Here is a 15,093-nt window from a genome sequence, read left to right as displayed (position 1 = left end):
AGAACAACAAACTGAAGATTTCAAGGCGATCAAATGTAAATTACATTTTTATTTTACATAAAATGTGATTGTTCTGTGGGGTCAGACAGCAGCTTCTGACTTGTTTTCCATTGCTCTTTGCACAGTTGCTTTCTGCTACCAAAATTTTAATACCTGTACAAATAAAAACAGTATTTATTCTCTTCCCCCAAAACAGTTACTAAGTTTATCTCCTTGGCTTGAAGGTACATTACCCCACCATCACCTCCCCATTCATCCACCCACATTCATTCCTACACAGATGCTGGGCTGAGCTCTAGGGAAAGAGAAATAAGTGAGGCCCAGCACTTGCCCCAATGAGCTCGGAGTTCAGGGGATTAAAGACACCAGTAAAGGAATAACGACATGATGAGGCAAGGGCCCTCAGAGGGATATGGAAGAGGTGCTCATGATGTGTGTGAACCAAGAGGACAGGCTGTGCATAAAGTGCGCATGGAAAAGTGATATCCAGGCTGGCCTGCAGAAAGTCTGTCTACCAGCCAAAGGAGAACTGGGGAGGAGAGCGGGCAGAGAAGGAAAGACGTATGAAGTGCCCTGTCTAGGGGGAAGGGGGCACGTGGTGAGGGGCAGGCTGGATTTGATCATGAAGGGCTGTGGGTCTGGTATTTCTCTACCTTCAACGACATCTACATCCAGAGACGGAATTTTCAGGTCAATGAGTATTTTATTAGTAAAGGCAAAACCAAATGGTGACACAGAACCATCCAGAGAACTCCATGCACGTGGGTTCTGTACCCGGAGCACAAGGGAGGGGACAAGTGCTCCCCTACTGCAGGCCAAACACCTGCCTTGGTTAAAGTCAGGCTATGCTGGTAAAATTTAAGTTTCAGCAGTAAATTTCTGAAGGGGAATTACAAGTTTAAATGTTGTACTTTGGATTTTTTAAGAATTATAACAACTGACCCAGGTCTGCATAAAAAGCAATGAACAAATGCCAAAATGTTCACTTTCCTAGTATTGTAGTATTCTAGACACACTGACCTTCACTTTCAAAGAAACTAGAATTTGGTATGTACCAAATTAAGTAATCATGCTAGCAATGCTTTTAAAAGCTAATACTTTCATTCTCTTACATAATATGTGTTATAATTTACAAGTGGCACCATAAAATAGCCCTCCTTTTGTTGAGATACACTCCAGTCCATTCGTCACATCAAGATTTATGCATGAAGGCACGACTTTATAGCAAGACACCATTTAGTCGGGAGAGCACCTCAAAACATCGCAAAAAGGCCATTAATTTTTTTAAATTTCTTGTTTGAGTTGCAGCTCTTGGTATGCACAGGCTTCCCCATCAGATGGGAACACTTACATGAGAATGAAGAGAGTTCAGGAAAACTTAGGTAATTTTAGTAAGCTCCCATTATTACTAAATTATGTTTATTTCATGTGACTGTAACAGTGACAAAAGATAGGTATACTTTTTAAAAAGTGTACAGTTAGCAATCACAGGATTCTCTCTGATGCTCTTAGGGGATTACTAAAATCTGGATGCTGACTATAATACACTACTTAGACCCAGGTTCTCGTGACGTCAGTGCATACAAAATGAACAGGCAATTGCTCCTTCAATACAGAAGATACCCAAGAACAGAAGGTTCACCAACACATGGATCAAGATGGACTCTTCCTAAATGTCTCATAAGATTTTTGAGGATTTTGTGGCTAATCTTAATATAGGAGGAAACAAACTACAGAGAACTTAGCGTAATTTAAACTTGATAAAGATGCAGAACTGGGTGTCCATACACTCTTCCCGGAGCTCATTCCTGGTATGGGAAGTAGCAAGAGCATGTGTGCCGCGCCACGTCCCTGCCAACCCTTTCAAAAGAGTTTGCTTTCCTAGGCCTATGAGCCTGAAAAACAGACTTCTGACCTCATCATCGTTTCTAATTATCTCTGAAGACACACTGTGGATAATACAATATAGATACAAATTCTCTGCATGGTATAGGGCTGAGCATGCCTGGCCTTTCAAAGACACTGGGCGAAGGCAGGCAGGTTTTGTATGCTGCTGCCTGTGTATCATACAGGACTGCCAAGCTACTCAATGTTGGCTTCTGTGGGGAATCAAACACACTTAGGATTGTTAAGTATAGCTAATAGAATTTGAGGAATTTTAGGATTATACCAAAATAAAGATAAGAATCTAAAGATAAGACCAAACAAAGATAAGAATCTAAGGGGTATTTTTTCCCCTGGGAAAAATAGTTGTAAATAGTCACTCACACAGAGTTAACATTTTCATCAGTGATTCAGTAAAAGGCCTCTGAACAAAAGTAAAAACACAAGTCAAAGTTGCCATTTTTTGGAAGATCTTGCCAAAATGATGGCTTGTGTTCCAGTGTTTTAGTGTGATTCAGAAGTCCTGCCCCAAGCCCACGATTCCAAGGAGGCTCCATTTGGATCTGAAATAAGGCAAGAGCAATCCTTCAGAATCCCACAGGTGCTTTGAGAAGCAGGGCAGCATTGGAGTCAGGGAACACTCGTAAGCGGGTCCAAGGTGGGAGCAGTGGCTGCTGAGGCACCGACCCCACCAGTGGCCATGGCCTCCCCTTCTCCACCTCTCCAACCTTGCTCCTCTCATCAGGAGTCATAAGTGGTTTCAGTTCCATGTAGGCAATCTTCCATAAGCCCTGGCCTCTTTGTTCCTTGACCCACTCCCCTCTGGTACCTGTGGACTGCACTGCCCTGGTCACCCCCAACCTTCACTGTACAGGATGGTAGTCATAAACCACATGTGGCTACTGGGCACTTGAAATGTGCCCAGTTTGAATTAAGATGTGCTAGAAGCGTAAAATCCACAGGAGATTTCAAAGACTTAGTACAAAATAAATGTAAAATATCTCAACATTTTTTATATTAATTACATGTTCACATATTTTAGATATATTAGGCTAATAAAATACATGAGTAAAATTAATTTTTCCATACAGTTTTTAAAAACATGCTCTAGAACATGAGAAGTCATACATTTGGCTCACGCTCTCTCTCTTCTGCACACCTTAAGTCAGCCACACCATACCCCTTTACGGTACCGAATTCAAGCACCCTGCTCTTTGATGCTCCCACTCCAGCAAGTCCGTGACGCTATTCCTCAGATCCCCTGACCCCCCACACTCCTGCTGCCCTCCGTCTCTCTCGGCTTCACTTCCGCTCCCTGCCTGGCTCAGCGCACCCAGCCCATCAGCGGGCAGCTCCCCGCCTCTCCCTCCCTGCTCCACTGCATGCCCCTGCAAATCCCAGTCCCAGGTGACATCCAGCTCTCTGCTCTCTCCTCGCCTGCACCGAGACAGCAGAAAACAGAACCCTCTGACAGCACAGGCTCTGCTTCCTAGCCTCCCATTTTCACTTGAACTAGCTAGAATAGGCCTTTTGTCCTCACCATCCCACTCATTCAGCTCAAAGTCACAGATGACCTCCACGCTGCTAGATGCCCCATCAGTTCTCCACATGTGCCTTACTTGACCTTCAGCAGCACTTGACACAGAAGATCATGCTCTATGCTCTGAGACATTCCTCCAGGTGCCACCCCCTCCTGGCTTTCCTTCCCTGGTTGTCCTCATTCTCTTTGCTTCTTTCCCCTCCTTCTCCGGGTACCCAGTGCTCGGTGTCTGAATGTCTCTCTCCATCCATACTCCCCCTACAGGATTTCATCTAGCCCAGAGCTTTAAGAACCTTCTACACGCAGAAAGCACTGACAAGTCTAGCTGGAGCCCTGGCCTCACCTCTAAATTACACACTCATATATGTGACAGCCTGTTCAATACCTCCACGTGGCACCACAAAGTTAAAGCATCCAAAACACAACTCGTTTTCTCCTAACCCTTGCTCCCCAATCCGTGGCTCCCCTCATCTTCCCAATCTCAGTAAAAGGGAACTGCATTCTTCCAGTTGCTCAGGGCAAAACACAGGTAACATCCCCAACTCCTCAAATCTGCATATGACCTATTTGATCTTCCTCTGAAACACATCTGGCAGCTGAGCACATCTTACTGCCCTGGCCCAAACCATCATCAGCCCTTGACCAGGTCTCCCTGCTTCTATTCTATCCCCTGTCCCCTAACCAGGGATCAGCAAACTTTCTCTTAAAGGTCCAGATAGTAAATATTTCAGGCTTTGTGGGCCAAATGGGCTCTGTTGTAACTACCCAACTTGGCTGTTGCAGCTCAAAAGCAATCTTAAAGGACAAGCAAACAAATGGGTGTAGCTCTGTTCCAATAGAAGTGGAACTTAAATGGACACCAAAACAAAATATTGTCATTCGTCCTATTTTTTTTCAACCATTTAGAAATGTAAAAAGCAATTTTACTTTGCTGGTTGCACAGAAGCAGGCGGCAGGCTAGACTTGGCCCTGAGGGCCAGTTTGCCAACGCTGTCCTGGATTGTTCTCTGGACTGCATTCAAAGTGATCCTTCTAAACAGGTTGTTTTCCTGCTCAAAAATTCTCAGATGGCTTCTCTCCTCAGGCAGTAAAATCAAAAGACCTACCCACGCCCTGTAAGGCCCTGTAGGATATGGCCCCAGCTACCCTTCCTATTTCTCTCTACCCCATTCACTGGCCCCCTTGCTATTCTCCTGGCTTCTCTTTTGTAATTGTCAAAACCTCATCTATTTTGGGGCCTTTGCTTTGACTGTTCCCTCTGCTTGGAACTCTCACTCCCAAAATCTACATGGATCACTGTGTCACTTCCTTCACATGACCTCAGGAGACACCTGCCCAAGTCACACTAACTAAACTAACACAGGCACAACACACCGACATCCAGGAACCTTTACACAGTTTACCTTACTTCATTGCTCTTTCCACACTTACTACCATCAGATATTTCTTTCCTTATTTAGAAATAAACAGATTAAACAGTTTTTAACAGAAAACAAAAGAGCAAAAAATCTGGAGGTGGATCACCAGGGGTGGAATGCCAAAAGTCCCACTTACCAGCTGTGTGACCCTGAGCAAGTTATTTTTAACCTCTCTGTGCTTCAGTTTCCTCCTCAGTGACACAGGGATAATAAGGGCAACTACTTCCTCAAAGGGTTCTGAGGCATGAATGAATTAAAATTAAGTGATGGGCACGTACATCACTCAACTAGTGTTACTTGGTTTCTGTATGTCTGGGTTATGCCCCTCCCCCGACCAGAAAACAAGCTCTTTGAGGGGAATGGGCATCTACTGTTTTATTCCCGGTTCCTAGGGCAGTGCCTGGTACTAGCATTCAATAAATATTTACTGAACAAATGAAAAATGTTTGAACTTGAAGGTACTTTAGGGGTGGGTGGAATGCTCCACCCCAAACCCTGTCACTACAGAGATATCAGGGAGGGCAAATGCTTTCTTAAATTCACTACAGAAAAAGAAATAAAAAACCTACTATTCCAGGTGGGTATGTTTGCTGTTCTCTGTGGGAGACAGCTTCTATTTACTACCCTGAAGTAAGGCAGGACTGCCATCCTCAGTGGGGGTAGCATGGCCTCCTCAGAAACCTCCTGCAACCTGTAACTGTGTCGTACACTCAGAGGGCCTGTTCGGGGCTCTAACCAAACTGCGAAGAAGATGTCATAGCCAGGTTCAAATTCCACATGTCAAGGGCTGACTTAATACCCAGCCGCACAGTTCTCTGAGGTCTGACAAAATTTCCTGGACACAAGCATCAAAGGATACTCAGAGCAGCTTGCGTTCAATTGACTTCTTCTAAAGATAAAGAACACCTCGCCAAATAATGAAGTTTTCCCCAAGCAAAATGTTTCTATCTACCTACACATATACACATCACCCACAGCACCTGACAAGTACCATGGACTTGGCATTTCTGCTAGGATGACTGAGTTTTGATTTATAGACAGTATTCAGAGGAGCTAAAGGACTTCTAGGTTCTAACATTTTGTAATATGGTCTTTAATGTAAAGTTATATCTATACATCCTGATGCATCATGGGCTTTTTCTAGTGAGAACCCTATTTTCTCTTAAAGAAACAGGGATAAGATCACCCAAAGTCAAGCAGAGTAGAAACTACTCTTCTACCCCTCTGAACTAAGATGTTTCACTGTGAAATAAGAAATTAATACCAAAGTACTGGTTCTGACAAACAGAAAATAAATGAGATGTAGGTGGTCAAAACATACCTCTATCAACCAGTAAACCAGTATGTAATCCAGTTGATTATACATTATAACTGCCTACCTGCCGTGAATGCTGGAAAATTGCAAGCATGGAAAAGTAAATGATTTTGTGGTAGGGTAGGGAACTGGGGGTTAAGGAGTGGATGAATCCCCAGATGTCAAGGTGAGTTTGCACGCACCTCCCAAAGGTGTGCTACAACCTATCCACTTCTCCACGTCACCCTGGCTTCCTTCTGGCTGATGGTGCTACAACCAGAACAAATGACTGCTGACTGCAGGGGTGAGGGGTGGGTCCTTAGGAAGTGACAAGACCTGAGATAAGTTTTCCTTTGTCTGTTATCCCCTGGAGTTGTTTTGTTTTTTAAATTCTGCACTTGGTTGGCCATAAGGTCAATGTGACATAACACAGGCAGGCACCCATCCCATCTCAATTACTGCATTGCTAAACTATGGCAAAACCTGAAAAATCAGGATGATAGCACTCTAATTTAATACTGCATTTAGCTGCTGATCCTAAATAACACTTTGTCAGCTTTTGTGATCTAGCACAAAACCACATGTCTTGCGATACACCAGCTGGTCTGTGGTAATGCCCTTGACTTGAGGCTTAAAAGCTTTGGTTGGAACATAACTGTGATGTATTGTATTTCCATTTCAAACTGCAACAATTATCCCTGGCTTTGGCATCACCCAGAGTGCTACCAAAATTAGATTATGGCTACTTAATAAGAGTACTACTCCCCTCCGGTGCCCCTCCACGTGCTGCTCTTCTCTGCGCTACTTGTTTGCAAGATCGAAAAGCCATGGCTGTTTGGTTTACAGGATGAGGGGCTAAGAACCATCTGCCTGGTCTGGTGTTTCTTTAATTAAAACTTTAATTACAGATATATGTCTGCACAGATCGGTGCAGCCTATCAGCTCCTGTTCTTAATTACCTGTGCTAATGAGAACAGAAAGGAGAGCTAACGTTCACTGAGTGGCTACTATGTTTGAGCACTCGCACCAGATGCTGCAACCCATACAAGAGCAGGTGAAGAAACCCAGAGGCAAAAAGCCTCGCCGGGAGTTTCAGCCTTCCCTGCACATCCTCTTACCTGCAGAACAAAAGAAGTCTTTGGGGTTTTTCTTTTGAAAAAAATGAAGGGCTAAGAGCTGTGATACTTGTCTGCCATGTGGCACATTTCTGAACCCACCTAAAGATGTGTGTGGCAGTGAAATGAAAAGTCTGATTTAACTCCTCCGATTCTGAGGTGTCACACGGTGCCACAGTAACCACGGTCATAGTTTCCCAGGGAAACAATAAGCACCTATGAGCACAAACAGGAGACACCTCCGGTTACTTCCTGACGGTGCTGCAACCCTGTGGCCGCCTTCTCGTCATTAACTCCCTGTGCGGCGAGGGCAGCTTCTCCTTGAAGACAGAAACGTCCTTTCACACTTCCACCATGCGCCTCTTAGTCTCCTCATTGCCACAGGAAGAGCTGCCCTCCTCAGGAGGCCTGTTCAGAGCCTCAGCCACCAGCTGGGGGCTGGGGCCACACACAGAGCTTCCCGCTGGCTCCCCCGACTTCTCTCTACCCTCATGTAAGCTCTTCACCTGAGAAGGCAGGTCAGAGGGAGAAACGCAGGAGGAGGGGCCCTACATTTCTCCATCATCTCTGGAAGCAGACAGCTAGTCACACACACCTGCGGCTATCACAGGGCTTGCTCTGCCCCCTTGGTTAAGGGGACAGAGGAGGAGGGGCCTTGAGCAGCAAGCCTGGCTGGCAGAGTACCTGGAGAAGGGCCTCTGCCTCCCAGGAGCAGGTCCCTCATCACCAAAATGAGGGACCCAGCCCAAATGACCTCAGACCACCCAGCTCTAAAAACTATGCAGCAAATACACTAACAGCCTGACTGATACAAGTGTCTCTGCACAGTCAAGTCCATCCAACTGGCCAACATTCTATCCTGTTCAGTGACGGAAGCCTGGAGTTTCTCAAACCATCTAAATCTATCATGCTAAATGATTTACGTCTTCAAGATAAGCCACCCAAGTTGGGGTAGACAGTCATAAACAAAACCTGAGAATCTGACAATATGAAAGCCAGTGAGGCAGGGCGCCTACTCCTCTGAGAGATACAGACTAGGACAAATTAAGAAGCATCAATTTGAACCCCTACTCTGTGCTGGGCCCCTTGGAGGACTGCCCAGTAGTTTACAGTCTGATGACAGGCCCATAGGCATCTGGTAGACATGGAAAGAAAGAGGAAAAGGAGAGGGGAAGGAGGAGCCGGGAAAAGGAGGAAAAGAGGGAAAGGAAAATAAACGCAGGGAGGGAGAAAAAAGAAGTGGGAGAGAAAAGCAGGCAAGGCCTCTAACTCCACTGAGCTCTGCGACTCATTTCAAACCTGGCTTTGTATCAGTCAAATGCCCACTTGCAGAAGACTACAGGTGACCCTTGAAGAATGCGGGAGGGTAGGGAGGATTTAAGGCACCAACGGAGTCACTTTCCACACAAAAATCCCCATCTAACTTTGCCCAAAAAGTTTCTAACACCTACTGTTGACCAGAAGCCTTACTGACGACATAAACAGTAACACATATTTATATGTCATGTTATGTACTGCACTTATACCAAAGTCAGCTAGAGAAAAGGAAGATGTTTTTTTAAGCTGTCACAAATCTGCCCAAAATTTTCCAATATATTTATTGAAAAAAATCCATGTGTAAGTGGACCCACAGTTCCAAACTGTGCTGTTCAAGGGTCAACTGTATTCCACAAAGTGGGTGGTTGACTTTTCCCACAGAAAGGGTGCTGACTACTGCTGCCTGAATTACTAAACTGGCCCTCAAAGGCCCATTTTAACCTTACAAGGTAGCTAGCTACACATTCCGGAATGTGACCCCTACTCCGGAAGTGCAGGCCTATGTGCACAAATTATTCATATTTTTTTCTTACTTGTAACATAAACTTCCTGTACTTCTGAGCCCATCAATCAGTGTTCTCTGCTAGAAAGGCCATGTCAGAGTCTGGGAGGGGCCAGTGCAGTCCGGCTTAAAGCTGCACAAGTGACCCTGAATGCACAGCCAAGATCAAAGCAGCTACAAAGCCCCTGAAACTACCACACGTGTGATGGTGGTGGCATGTCGCTGGAGTCACACACACCTGCGGCTAAGTCAGGGGTGATGATGGCTGAGGGACAGTATGCATATAGCTGCGGCCCCTGCAGCCAAATGGCAGAACCATTTCTTGTCAGGGGTGCAGCCAGGGCTGAGACAGAGGTAAGGCAACAGGAGTGGGAGAAGGGAGGCCCCCACATCTCAGCCCAGCTCTGCAGCTGACCAGAGGTGGGGCCTGTGAGAGCTTATGCAAGCTACCTGAGCATCAGTGTTCTTGGGTACACAATGGGGTTGACATACCAACCACCTCATAGATAAATTCAGATACTTAAGATGTAGGAAAGCACTTGGAAAAATAAATGACACAAGAGTGACCTCCTATTACCACTTATTCAAGTAAGGGTGAAGCGCTGCAGCCTAGAAATCTCTAAACAATTAAACACTTTCTGACTCCTTAAAAGCTAGCTAGACAGCTCCCTGAAGCCGAGGGTGAGTGAGCGAGTGCTTGCCCAGGAAAGTCGCGGCTTCTCCACAGGGCTCTTGCACCTCCACAGCCCAAAGCAGCTAAACCAAAAGAGCTGCATGCAGCAAAGGGGGAAGTGGCTCTTAGTCATCTAGACTTCTTTTCCTAAAAGGTCAGGAACCCAGATTTACCTTTAAAGCCCTGAACTTGCATCAATTTAGAGGTGCTCAGCTACATAAACTACCCAGTCTCTCTCCAAGACAATGTGAGAAGACCAAGGGGAAACTCTTCAATGGTTCATTTTCTGCAAGGTGGGTATTGCCCTCAGAATTTCACTTCATCGAACCTCGTGATGCCTGGGTTTCTCCTTGTGTGCAGGGTCTGACCTGAACACAAGGGCCACAGCCACACGACGCCGGCTGCCACTAAGTACCTTGCATACACCAGCTCATGGCCCTCTGAGCAACATGACTGTGATCATCCCCATTTTAATGAGGAGGAAAATGAGACACAGAGAGGTCAGGTGATGTGTGCTGGTCAGACCACCTGCATGGGGCCATGGTGGGAGGTGGAATTCGCCCCAAGGCAGCCTGGCCCCGGAGCCCATGCTCCTGGCCCTTCACCACAGGACTCACCGCCGCTGCCTATCAGCGGCACAGCTACAAGATGAGCTTTAGCTTCAAGAGCACCTTTCTTCTGGGTTCCCAGGATGTCTGGCACACAGTGTTTCATTTATCCTACCAACAACCCTATAACACAGTAGGAGGCATACAGTATCCACATTTCACACAGGATAAAACTGAAGCAGGATGACTGAAATGTTTCACGCCAATGTCACCCCAGACCCTGTCAGTCAAAAGCAGGTTTCCTGGCTCGCAGGCCAGGGTGGTCTCCCTGAATCGTGCTCACAGAAACACTTCCATATCAGCTTCCCACTCGGTGGAATTCCTAAATGCTAAGCAATAAGCAATGCTCACTGAAAATAAGTAATAAATGTGCCCATATAGTAGCTCTCACAAAAACTAGGTTATCTTAAAATATATTAAACAGAAAACTTGAAAGAAAATCTACCTTAAAATGCATTAAACAGGAATCACTGAAAAAAATCAAATTGACCTAATTATAAAATAAAATATCACAATGAAAACAATCCTCTTGTGCACCTATTAACATCTCATCAGCTGCTACTGGACTTATCAAGTACTTGGCTCTCTCCAGAGGGCATGGGAGCCTACAGGGGAGATGTCAAAGGGCCCTGATTCTGTCAACAGGGAGCTGGTGACTCTCTGGGGACCATCAGCCAGCTCACCCCCAGTGGTCAGGTGGGTACAGGGCTGCTTAAATGCAACAGAGCAGACCACCATGCTCAGCTCTTCTCATCCCGGTGAGTCTCCGTTTGATAAACTATGGGCTATACACTATTCCTCTGGTGCTAGAAGGAAACAGCATCAGGGGGAACAAATAAAGAATGGAGTCTGGAAAACATTACTACTCAACTTTGAAAGCATTATCATTTTTTTAAAAAATCACCTTAAAATGCAAGGCTTAATAAATAAGTTGTTCCCAACTGTTGTGACATTCATTCCATGTACCTTCTGGCTTTGCAATCATAGGACATTTTACCTAGTAGTGTTTCTCAGCTCTGATATTCTGCACATCTGTGAAAAGATGCCCAACAGGCCAAAGGTGGTTTCCAGGGATCTAAGTATAATAGACAAAACCACACCGGTAGCCTGAAGAAGTGTTCAAGAGAGCTCCAATCTCCAATGAACAGCTCACTACAACTAATTTTAATTCGTGGCTCTAATGAATGACATCAACTTTTATAGGTACCAGCAAAGCTCAGGAAGGACGTAAGCCCATCTCAATGCTCATCTAGCAGCTTCAACTGTGTGCAATGAAAGCATCCCCACTACATGTTAGAGAACAAAATAATGAGACACAAAAAATAACCTGTGCTGTGGCAGGCTACGCTATGAGATTTCAGGTGATTTTTTTTTTTTAAGAATATAATTTCTTAGGAATATTTTGGCCAGTTCAAAGAATTAACTCAAGTGTTGTTTTTGTTTTTAGATTTTGGGTTTTCTGCTTTCAAGTAACAATTTTCTGAAGAGAGGAATACAATGGAAAAATGCATTGCCTTTAAAACAGTCATGAAATAACATATGGCATAAAGGACTCTGGTATATGGACCATCTCCACAGGTTGACCAGGTTTACCACAGAGACAAAATGACATTTCTGATCATGTTAAAAATGGTGCTTATTCTTAATTTATGCCTCAAATAAAGAAATAAAATATTAAGCAGGGGAAAGGTAAGTTTTGGAAATGAGACCAACTTTCTTATCCTCTATTCCATACATGGAATAAAAGGGCTGAACTTTTTCTCCCAACAATACTTGAGAATATAAAATATAATCTTAGGTTGTAGAATGTGGCAGCTAAGACAAAAATTCAAGTTGCCACTATTTCTGAAAGAAAGATGAGTTAAACTGCAAAGTATGGGGTGTGTAGTGACAATGGGGATGCATGTAGGAAGCGGTGGCAGTGGTGTGGGCGCAGGGAGAGAGTGTGGGGGTCTGATGTGTGTGTGTGAGTAATGTGTGAACACCAAGTTAATTTAGCTACTGCAAAACACGAATAGAAAGGAGATATACTGTATGGGGAAATGCACTCATTGAACTTAAATTTTAAAAGGATGAAAACACAGATTACACTTTATTTTAAAAACTGAAATGAATTTTAATACAGAAAATGAGGACAGCATTTTGCAAATCTATCACTCAAAGAGGTATCTCTATTTGAGGAAATCAGCGTGTTACACTTTGAGAGATGAAATGTTACAGCTTGTACACCAAAATTAAAAAATGAAATTAAATTAAAAAATGAAATGGTTACCAAGGTAATGCAGGTCAGGGGATCAAAGGTGAAGGGTCACACATTATTAAAAAGAAATCCAAAAGGACGGCTGCATCATGATCTCTGCAAAACAAAGGAGCTCTAGTAAGTAAAACTAACATCTCTGAGAATTTAAAATCAAGTTCTTGAAAAGAAGATTCCCCTGTATCTGAACACAGTTCATTCCTGATTCCATGTAGAGCCATTTTTATTTACGTACAAAACCAACTTTTAATTACCTACAACAAAAATCTTTATAAAAATTCAATCATTCAATCATATTAAAAAACCCCAAATATCTCCAATTATAAGTGACTGGGAAGTACTGGCATTCCCACTGGACCCCGCACCCTGTTTTCTGGAAATGACAGTGTCTGACAAGCTGCCAGCATATCAGGATTCTGATCCGGTCACACGTGGTGAGCTTTTTTCCCCTCTCCTCAAGGAATGAGTTCCAGAATTGAGTTTTTGCAAATTTCTTTCATTTGTAGCTGCATAAAATTTCCATTATTGGAACATTTAGTGTAACAATGTTCTAGAAGACAGCAATAAAGTGATACATGATAAAATAAACCGTGTAACTGTATCTATTAAGATCTGTTCTCACATTCAACTCTCACTGCACAGGGGAAAAACAGACATTTTAAGCAAAATAACCTGCTAGTTCTACTGGAATTACACAGAATAGAAGCTTGACATGAGGAATATTTAAATATCTGAGAGGTTAGACTTTGATTTCCTGTTATTATTTACTCATCTTTCTTGTTAACAAACTAAAAGTATTTATATTTTTAAAAGGACAGAAAGAGCTAAGGTTTTGTTTTGCAGCATGTAGCTACCACTTAAATCATGACGAACCCACTGGCAGCCTCAGCAAGCTTAACACTTAATAGTTACAGTAAGTAATTTTCACATTCCACCCAAGTGAACACAGTCATTATGATAAAGTCATCTTGGGTCTCCTGTCTAAACTACGCCTGAACAGGCTACATTAACTGATTTCAGGGTCCAAACTCCTTAATTCTTACTGGACAGCAGCTTCTAACAGGCAATGTAAACAATGGCTTCCCGTGCATGACAGCAAATGAGAGCACAACTAGCAAAAAGAACCTGGGTTAAATACCGTTCCTTCCACCAGTCTCCTCGTTCAGCTTCATCCCACAAAATCTCACATTGGAGTTTACCTTGTTAAAATCAAATTCTAAAAATACTTAAATATTAAAATATAGACAACTGCCTAAAAGGTTTTTATTACAAGAAACAGGATATTCTTTCTGGTGGCTTGGAGCAATCAATAAATAAACAAACTCTACAAAAGTCAGACCTCTGTACCCCTGATTAGGTTCTGTTAAAAATAACTTGGCAGAGCTTCATGCCCTAGACACAAAAATGTTAGTGCCTTACGGCCACGGTTCTAAAAACATGAACTTTTTTCCTAAGTTCCATAGCTACTGAAAAGTAAACTAGCATTTCTTTTCTCTGGAATACTTATCTCACGTAAAGTCTGTCACATATGTATTTGTTGCTGGGAGACATGCAGACAATTTTGAACACTACAGAAGGAATCAATACCCCATCAGAACAATGCATATATTCTTTTAGTAGCATGTTATTCAGAGCACTTTGGCATATTTGTAAAGAAAAGCAAGAAGCCAGCAATACGTTAGTCAAGTTTTGTTTTACTAAAACACTTTCTATTAAAAATGAGGAAAAATATACCTATTCAGATCAAATATCTACATATATCCCTTCATTACTAAATCATATTTTTATTAAATAATTTCTTCTTGAAGAGAATAAAGTACTTACAGATGCTTTTTAGAAAGACTTCTAAATCATTTCTAAAATTTATCAGCTCATAAAAATGTGTCAGCCCAAATTTTCTACCCGCTTAACCCCTGCCAAAATTGCAGACACACTAGCCTAGTCCAACATGACAGAATCCCCACAGAGGAAGGAGCTGCTCTTTGAACTCCTCAAAGCATTATAACCAACCAAATTCTCACAAATAATTTCACAGAATGAATGCAATATAAGTACGAAACACAAACAAAAAGAACTCTCCCGACCTAAGCTGTGAAAGTTCTGACAAAATCTGACTAACAAGCGGCTTTTGACAAAGCTGCCAATAAGGACAATGTATTTAGGTGATTTTTAAAAATTCTAGGAAGGATTTTAGCTAGTGCTTTTTAAATGAGTTTGCTATTCCAGGTGAAGGAAGATAAAGGAGTCACTACTCCCTAATATTCAGGGGCCCTGGAAAATAATCTGAAACATAAGAGAGCTAGAGAGTGGGGCCCACCGCGGGAGCACCCGCTTCAGCTCCAGCAGCCAGGAGGGGTCCCGGGCTGCTCTGCTGGGGCAGGGATCTGGAATACACTGGAGGCTGACCTCGCTTCAGGCTGCTTCACTTCGTTATGCTTTGAAAATAATGCATTTTTACGAATCAAAGGTTTGTGGCAACCCTGCA

General features: G+C 43.4%; 1 protein-coding gene across 13 annotated transcripts in view; it reads right to left on the bottom strand.

Moving 5' to 3' along the window:
* Positions 1–15,093, bottom strand: part of CAMTA1 (calmodulin binding transcription activator 1) — an 833,565-nt gene that overhangs the window by 744,781 nt on the left and 73,691 nt on the right. For 2 of the 13 annotated variants that reach the window (XM_036925344.2, XM_036925345.2), the window contains one exon: positions 12,443–12,707. The exons of the other annotated variants lie outside the window; for them this stretch is intronic. In XM_036925344.2, the coding sequence (XP_036781239.2) occupies positions 12,670–12,707 (38 nt within the window). In that variant the 3' untranslated portion in view covers positions 12,443–12,669. Of the gene's footprint in view, positions 1–12,442; positions 12,708–15,093 lie in introns of those variants that run through there. 13 annotated transcript variants of the gene reach the window in all.

Source organism: Manis pentadactyla, chromosome 4 (assembly GCF_030020395.1).
Source record: "Manis pentadactyla isolate mManPen7 chromosome 4, mManPen7.hap1, whole genome shotgun sequence".
Taxonomy (NCBI): Eukaryota; Metazoa; Chordata; class Mammalia; order Pholidota; family Manidae; genus Manis; species Manis pentadactyla.
Note: the sequence above shows the minus strand (reverse complement) of the source record. Positions and strands in the feature narration are given on the sequence as shown.